This window comes from Anarhichas minor, unplaced genomic scaffold (assembly GCF_050575085.1).
Source record: "Anarhichas minor isolate MPS153535 unplaced genomic scaffold, ASM5057508v1 ptg000136l, whole genome shotgun sequence".
NCBI classification, from domain to species: domain Eukaryota; kingdom Metazoa; phylum Chordata; class Actinopteri; order Perciformes; family Anarhichadidae; genus Anarhichas; species Anarhichas minor.
Window position 1 is genome coordinate 10202996 of NW_027466582.1, and position 18760 is coordinate 10221755.

Consider the following 18760-nt stretch of genomic DNA (forward strand, 5'->3'; position numbering starts at 1 on the left):
TGTGATTCTTAATGTTCGTGTATTCAGTGAGTTCTCATAGTTGTGAGCTCACAAGATGTTTTACAAAACAATGTACGCTGCCGCAAAGTAAAACATGCATATTAATTTCAGTTGGATTTTTACAAGAAACTGGAATGTAGGCTGTGTGAGTGTAATGAATTATGCCGTCCTGTGCACAATCCCTGCTTCTTTAAGCCTAAATCTCCTCTTTAAACTCCTTTCTTTGGTTTAAGTGGATTAAATAGGCAAAAGTCAACTACAGATCAAAGTTTGGCTCAGTGAAATAGTCATTCAAATAAGGCAAAGGACAAATTTGGGTTCATCAACTGTACCAAACAGCCATTTTTTTTGTTTTATTTCACAATGACACATTGGACAGGTACTGTAGATATATAGTATATCAAAAACACATCAGTTGACATGTCATATCTAAAATTAAAAAAACACTTGTTTTCAATTTGCACATAGAGCTCAAGTCTTAAAAACAGCAGAATAAAAGTGACCAAACATGAAAGAATGCGTCATAATACATTTCTATATTGCATACACGTTTACTCAGGAGTGGAAATCTGAACCACATCAATGGACCACCTTTAAATGATATCTGTGGTGATGAGGGAAAATTCACCAATTGCAAAGGCCACCGTATGGACTTTAATTCAGCCAAAACAGCCTGCTCAGCTGTCCAAAGCAGAAGACAGAAAAGCTATAAGAAGAGTCATTCCCTACACACTTATGAGTAATGTTGGAGGATACCAGCCGGTACTGGTAAGCAGCAACCGGAGCTCTCAGTGGAGCCCCTGAAAGTTGAACACTAGGTCTCAGTTTGGTCATGCAAAACGTAGAAGAACGTCCTAGAAATATTAAAAAAAAAAAACTCCCTCAGCATGGATTGTGATGCGGTGCCGAACACATTCATGAGGATTTCAAATGAAAATCAACAGCGATCACAAGAAAGATTTCCAGTACAGATTCATACAGAGAATAGTGTTTCATTAATAGCATACAGTGCTCATTTCTTCACAACACACCCAACCTTCAGGCGTTTGACTGTGCCAATACAAGAGGTTCAGTTACACTATGTTTACTACCGGCAGAAGGTTTTTTTTGTATTTAAAAAGGCAAGGTGAGAGAGGTGTTGATACAGCTTCTGTATCCGACTAATGGCCGCAAGTAAAACCGAGTCAAGGCCAGAGAAGAGTCTTGAGAAACAAAATCATTAGAAAATGTCACATTTGAAAAACTGACTACAGCATAGATGGTCTGTCAGAACATTTGAGACAGAAAAAAAATTGCAAAAATTGTTGCTATCATCCAAACTAAATATTACAAACAGCATTTACAGAGAGAAATAAATCCTTTCTAATAACTTAAAATAGTTAAATTATTAAACAACACTTCCATTTTGGGCCGGAGGGTAAGAAAATAGATCTGCTCAAAGCCTACGCAAAAAAACAGGGGCATACTCTGTGCCAACGGGCCCAAAGGCTAAACAACATACCCTAGTGATGTGCGCTCCGACTTGCATGTGTTGTGTGTCCTTTTAGAGGAGAGGGGGTCTCTCAGATCCCTTCAGTCTTGCAGTGAGAAGCTTTGGCACAGAAACACCATGGGACGAGATGACTCTTCACAACACGGTGCTAATGAGGAACACTCATGCAGGCCTCGCTCCAGTCCTGGCGGAAGTACGGTGTGTGAACCCCAACATGCATCGCCACCATACTGCCAGGGCAACAAGAGAGGGGCCAAGTGAGAGCGGGAATGAAAATAGGTATACAGAGAGGGGGAAAAATACAAGAATGACTCAAATACAGAAGACACAAAGGGTTTTTGGGGGGGGGGGGGGGGGGGGGGGATTCAGCCATAATCGGGGCAATGGCAGAGAATAAAAGCTATGGAAAAGGATTTCTTGTTCGGGCCACGACAGTGCCACGGGTCAAAAAAAGATAACAGCGTCCATGACAATGATTTCAGTCCAGTGTGGTGGTTTTCCAGCTTCTCCTCCGTTTCTCTCCATCCCCTCCATCTCACAGAGACGACTCCACCTCTCTAGTGATGGTGATCTCGGGCTCGGACCGAGGGCGCACCTCAGCCCCTGCAGCTAGCTCCGGGGTCTCAAGGATCACCTCCAGGGCTGACGCGGCAGCAGCCTTGCAGTCACTGCCGGCCTTCTTATCAGAGCCTGTGTTCTGTTTGTCTGCAGAGCCGCAGCACAGCTTCGGAGCACACTGAGTCCGACAGGAGAGCTCACAGAGGGAGTCCCGAGACTCCGAGTTGAACGTGACAAACTCGGGCTGGATGGTGGTGGCGTGGATGCCCTCATCGTGGAAGAAGTCCTTGATGCGCTTCGCCACCTCCATGTAAGATGTGGGGTCGTGGCACTTGATGTGTGCCGTTGCGATGATGCGACTGCCGGCCAGCTGCCAGATGTGCAGCTCGTGGATGGCCAGCACGCCGTCCAGACCGAGCAGGCGCTCGTTGAGTCGGTGCATGTTGATCTGCTTGGGCACGGTCTGCAGCAGGATGAGGGCGGACTCTTTGAGCAGCGGGTAGGTAGTGTACAGCAGGATGCACACCATGATGATGCAGAGTGTGGGATCCAGGTAGAGAACCCAGCAAGGGCCGGCAAACTTAGTGGGACCGTCCAGCAGGTCAACCAGCGTGTGATTGACGTGCTGGTGGTCCGTGGTGTGGCTGTTGATACACGGGTTTACGCACGCCTCATCTTTGTTGCAGGGCTGCCACACAAAGGTAAATATTAAAGAATTGACCACCACAATGACAGAGCCGAGGGCGTCACCCAACACATGCAGGAAAACCCCACGCATGTTGAGCTGCGACGCGGGGTCGTGGTCCATGTCCTCAAAGAGGGGGTTGCCATTCATCTGCACCTCCGTGTTGTCTTTACAGCTGATTTCTGAAGATAAAAACAAAAGGTTAGTTTAGTTTACCAGAACCTCGAGTGAACTTTTAATAATCCACTGGACTTCAATACGGATATACTAACTACAGCATTCAAAATAGATATATAGACAATACAGGAAAAAAGACAACAAGCTCACTGCAGTTCCAAGACAAATTAGTCATGAAGTTAGGAGATGCCACTAGGACCAGTGGCAGCCAGTTGCTTAATTGCTGAGTTACAGCATTTGGGGTCAAAGTTCATTTGAAACTTGAAACTAAAAAGCTAGAATGTCATCAGGCGAAACGTGTTGGAGCCGTTCCATCAAAAAGTCAAGAGGATGAGGACTAAGGGCAATTTACTAAAGACATTCAGTCCATTGAGTTGACATAGTGGTGAAATGTTTTTCTTGCCAACAATGCTCTAGCTTTGACCTCGCTAGATAGTGAGTGACTGAGTCAGGGCGGCACAGTCATGCTGGATTACATGGAAGAACTCCCAGCGTGTGGGATCCTACACGCTACGACACATTCTGCCGTGGTTCACATCAAGCACATTCAATTAGTAATTGCAGGCAGTGTGGTAGCGTACACAGCACCTCAGCAATGAGCTGCTCTCTTCCATCCCGGGACGCAACCGGCTCATTCATCAGCAGTTAATGGTGTGGCTGTTGACTCCACGGGTACACCGATGTATGAACCCAGGAACAGCCATCAGTGCAATAAGAGGGGGAGGGGGGGTAGCCTCCACTTATTGAAACTGTGGGGGGGGGGGGGAGAAATGGCTTTCTGTATGGGTTTAACCCTTCAGAGGACAAGGACAAACTTTTGGGGGGGGTTGGTCTGGTGCTTGTAGGTTCAGTTTGTAACTATTGTAATGAATCCAAGAGTACATTTTCTCAGACATTGTGAGCAGTAATAATTTTGATCGATGAGGCCATCACTAAAGGTGACCACGTCTCCAAGGATACCCACCAATAAATATCTGATAACAAACGCGTTTGTCTAAAGGCCACCACCAGAGCAGAAACTATGAGGATTAGTCACTCACACAGGGTGTCCTCCTGCTACATTGAAGTTAAATACTGTTACGCAACCGGGACTGCTAACAATGGAGACAAAGTCTGGTACATGCTGTCAGCTTCGATGTGGGAAACAATGATGCTGGAGTCACTATATACTGACATGCAAAGTACACTTTAACATTGATTTACATCATTTAACATAGGGAAGAGATTTAATACTCTTTACACACAATGGCTACAGGTACATACCATTTCTCGGTCTCACGTCACCCGGGCTGTTGTGGTTCCCCACCAGGTTGTTGGTCTCCTCTCCTGAAGATCCATTGCCAGCCTTCTGGGACTTGCCGGTTTTCCCCCTTTTGTTCTTATTCCCATGAGAGTGACCTCCTCCGTGGGAGTGTCCGTGGCCTCCGCCGGCGTGTCCGCGGAACAAGCACAGCCCGAGCAGGTTGACCAGGAGCCCCGCGGCACCGACTCCGGCGACCACCAGCGGACTCTCGATCTCTTGGGGCTCGGTGAACCGCTCCACAGCCTCCAGCACGATGGTGAAGCACAGCGCCGTGAGGAAGACGGCGTTCACCAGAGCCCCCATCACCTCCGCGCGGATCCACCCGAAGGTGTTTTTGTTGGTCGCGTGGGTTTTCTCGGCAAATCGCACCGCGACCAAAGCCACGATTAGCGCGATAACGTCCGACAACATGTGAAAGGAGTCCGACAGCATTGACAGGGATGAAGTCATCCGACTGACCACCACCTCCACGATAAAAAACCCAAAAGTCAATGAGAGCATACATAGCAGCCGCACACGGTTAGGCTCGCAAGCCATTTTTTCTTTCCTCTCGGTCCTTCGTCGAGTCAAGTTTGGAGTTAACGTTAAAAAACGTTTTACTTTGTCTTCAGTCGAGCTCACTGGGACCTCAGCTAACGCTAGCTAGCTAGCTCTTTAATACAGCTCCGAGCTAACGATTTACGCTAAGCTAGCTGGCTCCCTGAGACAATACGGTCGATGCTAACAGCGTCTTTACACACTGCTGTTCTCCAGTGACGGCAGCATCACTCGTAATCACCTGAAGACAACCAACGGTAAAACTAATCCGGTAAATTATACTAATTACCGTACACATAGACTGTGGGCGACACCAGCATATTCCAGATACGTTTGCCGACGAGCTCCGGTTTGCAGACGGCTGAAACTTTGCACCCGAGCCGGTAAACTTTCCACACGGAGCACGGCACCATAATTACACGCCCCCGGACGATTCCCATTGGCGGATATGACACAAGATTGAATCTGATTGGTCTAATTGTGCGACTCTCCCAAGTAGGCGGAGCAAATGAGCCAGACAACAGCGGTTGCTAAGAACGCTAACTGCGCCTGTAATCTCGCGATGACTAATGTGTCTGTAAATCTATGAAGTATCAGTACTTAATTTAGGAAACCTCATTAATATTCAACAGACATGTTTAACAGGGGGAAAGCGACTGCCCTTTGTTGTATTCACCTTTTTAATTGATTTCTTTAGAGTGATTGTCATCACTGAACATGAGGCAATCAATAAAACAAAGACCTCATTTAAATGTCTGTTAAATATTTGTTTGTCAATTGTTTCATTTTGTTTTTGGTCAGCATTAAATACACACTTATTCTGGTTTATTGAATAGTATGTTCTACTGGTGGCAATGTGATTGTTCCTCTATGTGTACTGGTGTTAAAACAGAAAGATATTCAGCAGTTTGTAATGCTGTTAAACCATACGTAGTTATATCTTTGTCAAAAAAAAATGTATTTGGAAATAATTAGACTCATTGTTAGAAACCTATCTAATCGTGTTTGTCTTTTAATTGAATCAACTACAACTTTGAGGCCTGTTATTGAACAAAAGCATAATATAATATAAATGTCCCTTTTAATCTTACCCTTAATCAAGAACAAACAACTATTGTCTATAATCAAAAGTCTGAATTGAGTAGTCAACTGTTCATGGGTATCTGATGACCCCTTGTGGGAGTTGTCTATATTAAGCACTAGTGTGCATTTATAGTAAATTGTAATGAAAATGGAAAGAGTAATTGGTTTTGAAAACCTTTTATAAAGTATGTATATTTCATTTGACTAAGTATGAATAAATAGTACATAATATATTTTACTATGCATACTGAGCATCTATGGCAGGATGAACAATGCTCTTATTGTATCGTAATCATTTATAACTACAATAAGTAGTTACCAAGGAATGCAATATAAAAACTTTCCGCATCACAATCATTCAATCAGCACATTTCATTGCTGTCAGAGGTTCAGGAGTTGTTCCTCATGTGTTATCACTCTTGTCCAAACCACAATAGTGTTTATATTTTGTTGTGGATTCCACTCCCAATCACTCAGTTCTGTCTATTTCTAAGCAGCTTATGAGAAAACTTTACATAGGCCTATATTTAGCAAGAATATACAATACATAGACAATCACAACATCCATCTACAGACATTACAAAGCTTGCAATAACATACATATTACAATACACATCATCATAAATAAAGCTTAATTTAGATCCAGTTATTATGACTCCTCACTTTCACATATCAGTCACAAGTCAAACAGTGATACGTGTACGATCAGCGGATGCCCAGTATCTGCCTGCTCTTGAACTGGCAGGTCTTCTCCACTTCACTCAGTGTTTGAGCGCGCTGCTTGGCCGCCTGCAGCCTCCTCAAAATCAGATCCTGGGATGTGACACTCCGACGGCCGGCCGACGGCCGCTGGTTCTCTTTGCTCTCACCGGCAAAGTGGACCTTCTTCTTACCAGGGGAGAGGTTCTCCACATCTAGGACCAAACAGTAAGGAGGCACTGATTAACAAGGATCAACTGTATATCATCAGGTAGCCCCTATAACAGTCTTCGCAATCCAACATGACAGCTAGATTTCAGATTGTGAGGTGTGTAATAATTCTTTATTGAGTATCGTATAAAAACACAATTTACATGATTTACAAAGTAATAAATTAAGGTAATTTTAGTCATCCACATTCCAAACTGAACACATTTCTCAGTTCATGTCTCGGTTGAGTAAGTCCAGAGGTCTTCGTCTCATTCCCATACCTATGTCTTTGCCATAGAACGGTGTCAGATCCCTCTGCTGCTGTGGACGGCTGTAAATCTTCAGTAAGCTCTCTGCTCTGTAACAGTAGATTGGGATAAAGAGTTTACACCAAATCAGTTGGTAAGAGTGACATGGCAGAATGATCAAAATAGGAGAAATGACCAAAACGTATCCATTGTTGCATTTCTAGCCTGAAAAGAAACATTTTACCTCACAAGCTTCTCGTTTGACAGTCGCTCACGAACACAAAGCTCCTGCTCTCTTTCTGCAATGAAGAGACAAAATAGAAGCTTTTATTTTTCGAATACGTAGCACTTACTTGCCGTGTGACAGTAACATTTGCACATTCAGTCATATACACACATTTTTTTAATAACATTCGCCTGCAACACTTCTGTCACAAGCAACACAAACACTAATCTTTTAGGCCTCAGTGCAAGAGGATAGTTGCAATGTCAAATACACAGGATTTCACTTGTATTTCCCCCAGTCACTTTAAAAAGATATTTAAATACTATTTTACACCTGAACAATGATAAGTGTTTTTCGATGTTGTGAAAATCCCAGCTGCAGGTGAGCATAATGTCACACAGATGTGGGTCAGCGTGAGTAGAAATAAAAGTCTTACGCTCCAGCCTCTGCTCACGTTCCTTCAGCGCCTTTTCCCGGTCTCGCAGTGCCTGCTCCCTGAGTCCCAGCTCTGCAGCAGAGGCGGGCATCGCTTCAGCCGGCCTGTTAAGGAGACAGTCAGAGTCTGCCGACCTCCTTCGGAGTCGCGCTTGTGCCCTCTTCTGCTCCTCAGCAACAGCATCAGCCAACAGGCTGCTCAGGAGAATCGACTCCACTGAGGGCCTCAGGTAGTCCTGTCGACAAAGAAACATTACTGAACCCCACCGACATGAAAACGCAATGTTTAGCTGGTAGCACAAGTAAAGCTTCTGACAAAACTATTCATTTCTAACCTTCAGGTGGAGCATTTTGCAGAGTAAAGTGTTCAGTTCCTCAGAGTATCGGTATGGGATTCTTTTGAACTTGCCCTCTCTGATCTTCTCTGCCAGTTCTTTCTGGTTGTAAGCAGTAAACGGAGGGCTAAACAGGAGGAATCCAGGGAACACGTCAGATTTCACGGTCAACAAACCGCATAGTGGGGAAATCAGCTCAAGGAGAAAAACTTACGATAATGCACACAGTTCATACAGCAAACACCCAAGTGACCAAATATCGGATTTCTCGTTGTATGACATCCGGTCCATTTGCTCCTGAAAGAAAGAAACGTTGAAACATCGTGGCAAACATTGCTAATTAGACTACTATCAGGAAGACCAAGGGATCAGGCTACATTTTCCAAGCAGGATCAAACAACTCACTGGAGACATGTAGTAAGGTGTCCCGACGAATGTCTTTGCAAAACTGGTGTCGTGGTTCAGGATCCTTGCCAGGCCAAAGTCTCCGAGCTTCACATTCTGTCTGATGTCGAGGAAGATGTTGGCTGGTTTCAGGTCTCGATGAAGAACCGTTGCCCTGCCATCACTGCGTCTGTGGCACTCCTTCAGGGCCAACGTGAGCTGTGCCATGACACGCAGGACAAACTGCTCCTCCACATGACGCCTGCCATGGTAACACAAACACACAGGAAGCACAGATGTAGAAAGAAAACATAACCCATTCCTTTTACAATGCACATAAACACGCAACCTGCAGTGCATTGTGTATTTCAAGACAAAGGCTGATAGTCACCTTTCCTTGATGCACCGGGTGATGACGCTGGACAGGTCCCCACCTTCACAGTACTCCATGACAATGTACAACATTGTGTTAGTCCGGTCTATGATGCGGTCGTAGTATCGCACTATGTTCGGGTGCTTGAGCTCCCTCAGGAGGTTCACCTCTGACACCAGCATCTGCTTCTCACTCTCCGCCATGGTGCCATAGTCCAGCTCCTTCCACAGGAGGATCTAGAGACGAAAGAGGCTTGATTATTCAAAGAGAGCTTAAAAATGGATGATACAAATGTAAAAGCAGAGTCACAGATCAATTAATAAACTCAATAAAGTCAGTTACATAAGATTGTCTCTTGAGTTGACCAACAATAGCCACCACGTTTTATTGCTCCAAGTTTAATATTATTTAAGTAAATGATGGAGCGTGTTAATTCTTGTTTTTAAAGTTAGTCTTGCTTTAAACCTATACCACTGCTGCCCTTCAGCTGCTAACGTAAAGCCTTTACTTGTCAGACACAGAAGTAAGTAGCTAAACCTAACTACCCACAGTCCAGTAGACTAATCTTTTCAGCTGTAAATGGTGGCATTAGATCAAGGTGTCCGCCATTACTTGAACACCGGGAAAGAAGCCGCCATGACATTTTAATTAATTGACTAAACTATGTACACCAGGGTTTGTCTGCCGACTAACAGGATTAACCGTTCTCATGGTTTTTTTTTTGTTCGGATATTTGTTGGTTTTGGAAAGTAGAACAACGTAACGTTACCTCTCATCCATTTATAATGTCACCTCCTAAAATACTGACTTTGAGGGCCCAAAATACGCCTAACGCTATTTTCATTCATCTTTCCGGAAGTTGTTGTTGTTGTTGGTATCACAGTTTATCTAAATCAACAGTAACTAATGTTACACGTTAACGTTTCATCGAGTGACAATAACAAACGGCCTCGTGGCTGCAGGTAAACGTTACGTACAGGTGGGCAGTGTCTCTGTGCAAACAAAACGTGTGAACGTTACTCACTTTCCCGTCAGGCTTCCGTCTTATTTTCTGGCATTTTCCATAGGAGCCTGTGCCGATAGTAAACAACACCTCGTAATCCTCAACACGGGACGGCATTTTAACGTTGAAAGTTACCTGACTTAAGCTAACGTTAATTTAGCGTTAACGTTAAGTTAGACTGGGCTGTTAAACATGAAGTTAAACCAGCGACTTCCGAAGTAGTCTTTAACTTTACTTTTCTGCTGAAATAGACCAAATGTTTGGCTTTTGGTTTCTTTGCTCGTTCACTCGTGTGTGTGTGTTGAAGTATAAACAAAACAGGAAGCGTTTGCTCTCGGTTTAAATTGGTGCCCAAATCCTCATTGGTGATTGGTCTGCTCTCTCCTCACGGGGGCTCCTGATTGGACAGGGCGACAATACAAGTTAAGAGGTTGCTAAGCGCCTGAAACCCGCGAGAGCAGAGCGGGTAGATGACGTGTGCTCACCTCACCACGGGATGGCGCAAAAAACACGGTCAAGCCATAGCCATGCTTCCAGGAAACAGGGTTAGGATCATTAGACGCATTCAATTATTTAGGACAATTGAAAATTGTCTTTCAAAATCTTAAAACAAAAAAAAATCTTTCATTAATCTTCAAGGTCTCACTTAAATGCAATATGCGGCAGTATTTGGACAGCTAATAAAAACGTTGACATTTTGATAAGACCAATGAGGTTAATTCCTGTTTGACCACTGCCCTATACTATATATGAATGGCTTGTCTATAAACCACCTTAAACAATGTCAGCAGCTGACTCTAAATGCACATCTAAATGGCACTGGCTAAGAGTAACAGAGCGTTTTCTTTTACACCGAATTAATATTTATTTTATTTGTCTGCATAGAGATACTTTACATATAGGCAGTATACTCACATGTGTGATACAATTGTATGGTAGGCCTGCTGAAGGGATTCTGATTGTTTTATTAACTGACTATGTTCCACCCCTTTTGTATTGTATAACAATTTGATCAACCTGCATTGTTTGTATATAGTAAAAAATAAAAAAATATATGTAATGCAAAAGTAAATTGTATTGACAATATTACATGTTTTTATTAAAGAGTTAACCTTTGGTGATAATACTGCGTATCTTAATATGGACCACAGGAGGAGGAGTTGTTAGAAAGATAACTAATGGTGATAATAAACAATATAAACTGCATGACTAACCATTTCCTTTTTGAGATATATAGGCCAACAGTGATCACTATCTGAAATAGTCCCTACTTTTGTCCATAAAACATTAGCATTATACACCTATGGTCGACTTTGAGGTCCACCAATAGATAGCTTTGCCTTTAATGCTGCAGAGCCCTTTAACTGAGAACATTTGTTTCCCACTGAAGCTCTGGTAGCTGTCTAGAAAATTAATCAAGCCAAGGTAAGAATAGCTCACTAAAAATATCCAAAGACCAAGTAACATTTGAGCATATACAGTTATGCGTATGCTCTAAAAATCTTCTCAACTGAAATGAACAGACTAACTGTCCTTGAATACGTTTGTAAATAGCAGCGGTGAATATTATTTTTATTGGAATAAAAAGATCTGTGACACTGACTGATGTGATCTTCAGGGTTTTGTTCTCCTCACCTTGTTATCCCCGATATTCCTAGTTACAGGAACAGGTTGCCGGCTGTCGCCAGAGCAGTTTCTACACCTCATACGAGAGACACACGGGAGGCTGATGGGCATCTTATTGTCAGTGGTCATTTGATTTTACCAGCAATCATTCAGTCCATTGACAGACAAGTAATCCCCCAAATTATTCATCATCGATTCATTGTTTGAGCCATAAATTAGGCAAGAGTGCCAAAGATATGTTGGTTAAGTTGCACTTACATAAAGATCACCTTGTTGAAACATACTGAGATCAAACTGGTTAGATCTGGTTATTAGCTGGAGCAATATCATGAACATTTTTTATTACATTTCAGATTTCCTACGTGGCAGATGCAAAGATTATTTTCTCATCACAAGCGCATTGTGATGTGTGATCCCTGCTGTCAGTAACGTCTCTCTCAGTGGGGAAGCCTCAGTAACAGTTCAGTAACTGCTCTCTGTTGTACCACACACTGACAAAACTCACACCACCAAGAGAGTGAGCGCCAGAGTCGGTCTGTCAGTCTGCCTCTGCAAAAGGTCACTCCTACAAAGAGCTGGAGGAGTTTGGACATCCGCCAGGAACAGTGAAGGGAGGGAGGGGGTAGAGCGGAGAACTGACAGCTAAAAACAACAGAGACAGTCAGGTGCCCGAGGCCGCTCTAACGTCAGCTGCCCCCTGTTAAAGGCCAAGAGTTGAGAAAGAGCGACAGACAGCTCCATCACAGGATAACCTCTTCACCTTTGCTGTTATGGAGGTTTATGGTACTCTTTCTTTTTGGGTGCAGTTTCCCCTCAAAGAGCCTTCTCAAGACAAGATAACACACATAAAGGTGACCTACATTTTTAATGGCAATGACCTGGGTGCTTTCTTTTCTTTAGACTTTCAGACTCCTGACTGATATGCTAATAATTAGGCTAATTACAGTAAATATTAAAGGAATAGTTTGGCATTTTGGGAAATACTGTTATTTGCTTTATCGCAGAGCGTGAGATGAGAAGATTGATACCACTCTTGTCTGGTAAATGGAGGCTACAGCCAGCAGCCGTTTAGCTTAGCTTAGCATAATGACAAACAGGTGGAAACAGCCAGCCTGGCTTTGTCTGAACACGACAAAATCCACCTACCAGCACCTCTAAAGCTCACAGATGAACACTATATGATTGTTTCATTTGTGCAAAACAAAATCGCCTTTTCATGTGCAGAGGTTTACACTGAGAGATGATGACCCTGGTAAGAGGTTACCTCCATTGTATTGGGGTGGAGACAGAACACTGAAACCCGTCTGCATGGTTTGACACTACTAGGAGCAAAAGACACAATATATTTCTCGTGGTTTTGATATGAGGAACGTCTGATCCTAACAACACAGAGGGTCCGACCAGCCGTCATCATGCTCTCCTGTGACAGCAGGAGGGGCCAGCAGCTGCTGCAGAGACATTCAGCCCGGCCCTACTCTTCACAGCTGGATGTTTTAGTGCTTGCTGACTCAAGGGACACTGCCACCACCGCAGCATTCATGAGGGAGCAGGCATCAAAGTGTGACATTAAAGACCTTGGGGAGCAGTACCCGTGAAATAGTTAATTGCAGGTGTCTGAGGAGGAACACTACTTCTGCAGAGGACAAAAGTTCCTCTGGGGATGAATTAGTCTGTGTAATGTGGGTGACCTTAGGAGGAGCTGTACTGAGGAAGAGGAGTGTCAATGCAGGGTGATGATGCTACTCCCCACGCTGAGCAACACCGTGGCTCCTGACTGATAGCCCTTTGGTGATTGTAGCTTCGTGCATATTTAATCCCATTTTCCAGCTCACATCCTGCTGTTTTCAACCTCAATTGCCATTGGTCGCCTGAAGAGCGCGGCTTTCCTGAAGACCCTCCACATATCTCGAACTGTTGGTGCTGATGGAAACTCACAGTGCCAGCCGTGGAATGTAACTAAATACATTCACTCAAGTACTGTAAAGAAATTGGGTTCGATATAGTGACACACACTCTTTTTGGCTTTGTTGATCGATACCACTCATGTCTGCACAATAGATATGAAGCTAAAGCAGGCAGCTAGTTAGCTTAGCTTAGCACAAAGACTGGAAACAGAGGGAAACAACTAGCCTGGCTTTGTTTCAAAACAACATTATCTGCCAACCAGCACCTACAAGCTCCCTCATTAACATGTTGTATCTTGCTTGTTTAATACGAAGTGAAAAACAGAAGTGTAAGGGTGGTTATGAAACACTTTCTTGTCTTGGGTCAGTAACTTCCTGAGGTCTCTACTGGTTGCCTGACAACTGGTCCCAGTCAATAAATAGCTCAGTACATCTTAATTAGTGAGCTTTAAAAGGTGCAGCTAGACAAATATTTGGACAGAGTAAGCTTACTCTGCCCAAATATTTGTCACAGCTAGCTTAGGCTAGCTGTTTCAGGTCTTTGTGCTAAGCTAAGCTAAGCTAACTGGCGGCCTGCTTTAGCTTCATATCTATTTTACAGACATGAGTGGTATCAATCTAATCAACTCATGGCAGGAAGATACAAAAACTCCAAACATGTCAAAATATTCCTTTTTATACAGCTTTGCAGTACCTCGTACTTTCCTCTCCGTTGTATGCCTCCTTATACCACATATCTACAATTATTCAGAGGGAAATATACTTTTTATTTAACTACTTCTGACATAATTACTACTTTGCAGATTGTTTTTCATAGAAAAAGACATATCTTAAAAAACACCATCCATTATTCAGTGAAAAAAGAAAGCTTTAGATTAACCAACTACAACAAAAATGCTGCTCACATATGAATGCAAAGGTGATAATTCTGTAATATACTGTAGACAACACTCTCAAGTACTTCAACTTTTGTTACTTCATCATTTTACTGAAGAATACTGTATGATTTTGAATGCAGGTCTGAGTACCTTTACATTGAGGTATTACTACCTTACTGAATACCTTTATTTCTCCTGAGAGTGCTTCCCTCTGTCCAACCTCCAACCTCACCTCAATATACATCTTTTCTCCATACAGTAGTACACAGATGTGCAGTAGGTTTGCTCCAGACAGGAAACACTAATAATCCCTTTGCGGTTGATGCAGCAGTAAACCGTCTGCCAGGGTCAGGAGAGTTCACAGTGACTCGAGCCCAACACCAAGAGACTGGGCGTCACAGCTGAAATCACAACTGTGTAATATAAACCAGTGACTTTCAACAGCTGGTGACTGACACCACAGTTAAACAACGGGCACAGGACTGAGCACACACGGGCTTCGGTTAACCGGAGACCATTCTCAGTAACTGAGTGAAGTGAAAATGTGACAGTTGACATTTACATTTGCAGACAAACGAGAACACTTTGAACAAGAGTGTCATTTCAAATCGGTTACAAAGGATGCTTTCCTTTTTGAAATTCCTATCGGACCCTCAGGATTCCTACATAGTGTGGAAGAATCAAAGAATAGTTTGACGTATAGGGAAACGTGCTTATTGGTTTTTGCAGAATTCACGTTAGATGAGATGATTGACCCGAGTTCCTGTTTGTTAAATACGAAGCTAACTTGATTAAATATGAGACAGGAAGCAGAGAGGAACAGCCAGCCTGGCTCTGTCCATAAGAGAAAATAATCAAATTATAAGTTATAAACACCAGTTAACATGATAAATACAAGTATTAACGCAACAAGGCACTTTTTACTGGCTGGCACATAATCCCCGAATAATATGGAGCCAAAATGAAGTAAACGTTATCAGACAAGTCACAAATATAACAAGATAAGTCAATAAATATTAGATAAAATGAAATGCAAAAATAAATATAAAGCTTTATTCTTTTTCCCTTTAACCTTCAGCTTAATAAAGCAAAAACCTTAATTTCCCTTTACCACCAATCAATTGATATAATACATATGAACTTAATATTACTTTACTATATTTAAAAAATCTAATTTTATTTCTCAGCTCCATACCACATTATTCTTAAAGATGATTAAGCTATAGCCTTCCCCCACTGCTTGCAGTCTTTATGCTAAGCTACGCTAACTGGCTGCAGCTCCATATTTAACACTCAGGGATGACACTTGTATCGATTTTCTCATCTAATTCTCGGCCAGAAAGTGATTATGCATAATTCCCAAAAATGTGTAAATAATCCTTTAAGCTTCCCTTCAAATGTCCAATGCATGCATACCTGAAAACCTTTGACTACAGAGGAACTGAACAGCAAAGGAATACACTGTTTGGCTTCTTTATGATGTTTTATTCCAGCACAAGTCTTTTGTGTTGTAAAATGGCTGTGTAGCTAGGAATTAAAGGAGAAGTACAAAATGGAAAATTACAGACAGCTCTAGTATAATTTGTTTAAATCCCTATTGTGTTTATTTCCTAAAACCACATCGAGGAAAACATTTTTTCCCTGCCTTCTTTGGAAACATGGTCAGAAAATAAATAAATAAAAAAAGAATAATAAAAAAAAAGAAAAGAAGTGAGAAGGTGAGGAAAAATAAAGATGAAGCTTCGTTTCAGTCTCACGGCAGAGGGGAATCTGAAAGGGCCGCTGGATGAGTCACATTTACCGCCTGATTTAAAGAGTTTGTACCGACCCAGTCGGGCCCTTTTCTCCTCATTCCACACAGCTCCTACCAACAGGGGCACGCAGGCAGGGCAGTAAACTACCAAAACGCATATTTTATGCATTTGTTCATGATGATGATGATGATGATAATTGCTGCTCCCATATAATCTTCCTAATTTAAGCAGACTAAGCAAATTACAGGATGGACCTCAAAACCACAACACAAGTGTATTTGAGAGAGAGAACAGCTCCGTCATTGCAGGGCCCTGCCAGAGCTTCCCTCCTCAGTGAAGAGCGATCCCTTCCTCGCTGGCCCGGTTTGAGCTCGACGCCAAGAAACAATCCTGAAAACAATCCTGAAAACAAATGTTTGCCGAGAGGGAGTGTGAGGAAACAGCATTATTTTGGGGATTGTGGTCCACCGGGACATCAGGTAAGGCTTGATATTCAAGGTTTTCCACTAAATCCTGATGACGCAAAAATGTACAAGTTTGAAACTGGGCCCATGTGTCGCTGTGCAGACGTTGTGTCAGCCAGCACACGGACGTACAGTAGCTCTGTCTTGAAGCACACAACGACTTCCTGGTCAGGAAATCAACATAAACAAACAAATAAAAAATAAAAAAACAAGGTCAACACTGAGAAATGAAGGGAGAATCCTCTTTCTTCTTTTTTTAAAACATTGACTTTTTTTAAAAACTAAATTTCTCTGAAATTATCACAGAACAAAAAGAGAAACGCTGCCGTCATTCCTAACAATTAAAACTCTTCCTCAACTTTGTTATGTACAAGATTTAAACATACCATGACATGAAGACGACGGTTTCATGTAATTTAAAATGAAATCAAATTTGACCACTCGTGGTGAAATTGCCGCCACACTCTGACGTAACAGAGCAACACGACATGAATCATAAATATCAAAAAGGGGGGGGGGGGGGAATAGGACAACCACACACACTCACTTAGGCAGGTTATGCTGTAAATTTACAGTAATGACACCTATAGTTCTGTGAGCCAAAATCTCTATTTTAGAATGCTGAACATTAGGGTAGCTTTCTATAAAAATCATATTTTTCCATTTCTTTTCCCCACCCGACGACACTAAGCATATGGCTTAAATATTTGTAAAACTATGTAGTCCAATGGGGGAATAAGAGTCTTTGCCTTCTCAGTCTGGCTTGCTGAGATGATCCTTAGCGACAGATGTCTACTCTGCTGTGTGTAGCTGCACATGGCGGTGTGCGCACATGTTTGTGTCAAGTGTGTGTACGACTGTTGGAGAGCAGAGCATGAAAAGGGGAATCCACAACGAGGGGAATCCACAATGAGGGAGTTGCTCTTTAGGCGATCAGACTGCAATTCTTGCTTCATGTGCCACCATCTTTTTTTTTTTTCTTCCTTTTTTTAAAATAAGCACTTCGGCACCTTCTCCTCTTCCTCCCTCCACGCCTCACAAAGAAATCCTTAAATCAAGAGCCTCATCATTGCCACCATCCCTTTAGGCTTTCAGCAGGGCTGCCAGTGTAAACATTATCCTCTTTTCTCAGTGAGCTCAGAATACTGCCTCGACAGGGGAGGGGGGGGGGGGAAATAAATTCGACAGAAAGACGTCAACAACAAATACAATGGCCGTTGTTGTGGAGATATGCAGGTTAACGGAAGAAAAACAAAAGAAAATGAAAACATTGACCACACAGGAACATTTCCTGGGACAGGGAGCAGTTAGGGCAGTATGGATCCTTAGTGCAATGAAGGCCAGAGGAGCAGCGGGCTGCGCAGCCTCATCGTCCGTACGGCCGCTCGCTCTGGAAGATGTGGCCAGGCGGGCTTAGTCAGCAGCCGAAAGAGAGGTCCAGTGGGCTTCATCAACTCTTGCCAGGAAGAAGAATAAGGGCAGACATTATGCTTCCAGTCACATGTATTCACTCGCGCGTCCATACTCACTTTATACTCTGTAAAACTACTACGGCTAAAGCCTAGGAGGGGAACAGAGAGAGAGAGAGAGAGAGTCCGGTCCAGAGCGTCCTCTGGAGGAGTCCTGAGCCTCGTTTCGTTCACTTCGAATAAAAAGTTATGTACCTGTGAGCGTCTACGTGTAAACATCGAAATGTGTGTCGTGACGAGTGCGAGAGATTATTCTGCTAGGCCGTTGGAGTGAGTGTGTGGTGTTAGGGCTGTGTGCAAGTCTGCTATGCCTGTGACCAGTATCCTATTGTATTGGTATCTGCATTCTGTGTTTGTGTTCTTCATATGGTTTGTTTTTTTGGGATTCCTGTTAAGTCTCTTCACTGTTGTAAATGTACATTCATCCATCGTAGGGGGAGGGGGAGGGGGGGGGCAGGTATGACGCTGGGCCACACACCAACTAATCCTGAGGCTTTTCCAGTGGTCCAACAAAAAGACTCTCGCCTCATCAGCGCGCTCAAAATAAACAGCAGTAGAGGTACTGGAGGACGCGGTACCACACGTAGGCGGAGGTGACCGCAAGCGACTGGATAATGCACAGCCACACGGGGTCCAGGACCATCGGCCGGGAGACCGCCTCCTTCAGTCCGTCTTGAGAGGGGAATGATCCTGATGAGGACAGAAATACGCACGGGTCACAATTTTGCTCACGTGCATATTTCTTAAAATTTGTTCAACCAAGATGTTGTGATTTAAAGTCTGAATTTTAGCCAGTGTCGAAATGATACGCTGTGAACGTGGCATTACTCCATGTTGTGATGTGATCCACAGAGTAACGTATGGAGTACTGAGGTTACAGGACTACTGCTGCTGGGAGTTTTGACAGTCTCATCATT

At 43.2% G+C, this 18760-nt stretch overlaps 3 protein-coding genes across 4 annotated transcripts in view; all 3 read right to left on the reverse strand.

Moving 5' to 3' along the window:
- Positions 1-312: 312 nt before the first annotated feature.
- slc30a1a (solute carrier family 30 member 1a) lies at positions 313-5113 on the reverse strand. The gene is made up of 2 exons (XM_076084441.1): positions 4176-5113; positions 313-2917 (listed from the first exon to the last, which is right to left on the reverse strand). The coding sequence occupies exons 1-2, from the start codon at positions 4750-4752 to the stop codon at positions 2028-2030; spliced, it is 1467 nt and encodes a 488-aa protein (XP_075940556.1). The 5' UTR covers positions 4753-5113; the 3' UTR covers positions 313-2027.
- Positions 5114-5996: 883 nt separating this feature from the next.
- Positions 5997-15468, reverse strand: nek2 (NIMA-related kinase 2). Of its 2 annotated transcripts, none has more exons than XM_076083606.1 (9): positions 11384-15468; positions 8764-8981; positions 8394-8634; positions 8203-8285; positions 7989-8115; positions 7655-7889; positions 7237-7291; positions 7026-7102; positions 5997-6749 (listed from the first exon to the last, which is right to left on the reverse strand). In XM_076083606.1, the coding sequence occupies exons 1-9, from the start codon at positions 11501-11503 to the stop codon at positions 6541-6543; spliced, it is 1365 nt and encodes a 454-aa protein (XP_075939721.1). In that variant the 5' UTR covers positions 11504-15468; the 3' UTR covers positions 5997-6540. The 2 variants fall into 2 exon arrangements, with proteins under 2 accessions (XP_075939721.1, XP_075939722.1); XM_076083607.1 differs by having other exon boundaries at positions 9770-15468.
- Positions 15469-15620: 152 nt separating this feature from the next.
- lpgat1 (lysophosphatidylglycerol acyltransferase 1) overlaps positions 15621-18760 on the reverse strand; it is a 30913-nt gene continuing 27773 nt past the window's right edge. The window contains exon 8 of the mRNA XM_076083608.1: positions 15621-18533. Within this exon, the coding sequence (XP_075939723.1) occupies positions 18382-18533 (152 nt within the window). The 3' untranslated portion in view covers positions 15621-18381. The remainder of the gene's footprint in view (positions 18534-18760) is intronic.

What these genes read in the sequence shown, in the direction of transcription:
- slc30a1a (XM_076084441.1), bottom strand. Translation starts at nt 4,752, where the DNA reads ATGGCTTGCGAGCCTAACCGTGTGCGGCTGCTATGTATGCTCTCATTG. An exon ending in TGACGTGAGACCGAGAAATG is followed by an intron (nt 2,918 to 4,175) that starts GTATGTACCTGT and finishes TTTTATCTTCAG; the next exon opens with AAATCAGCTGTAAAGACAAC.
- nek2 (XM_076083606.1), bottom strand. Translation starts at nt 11,503, where the DNA reads ATGACCACTGACAATAAGATGCCCATCAGCCTCCCGTGTGTCTCTCGT. An exon ending in ACCCGGTGCATCAAGGAAAG is followed by an intron (nt 8,635 to 8,763) that starts GTGACTATCAGC and finishes TTACCATGGCAG; the next exon opens with GCGTCATGTGGAGGAGCAGT. An exon ending in TCAAACGAGAAGCTTGTGAG is followed by an intron (nt 7,103 to 7,236) that starts GTAAAATGTTTC and finishes CTACTGTTACAG; the next exon opens with AGCAGAGAGCTTACTGAAGA.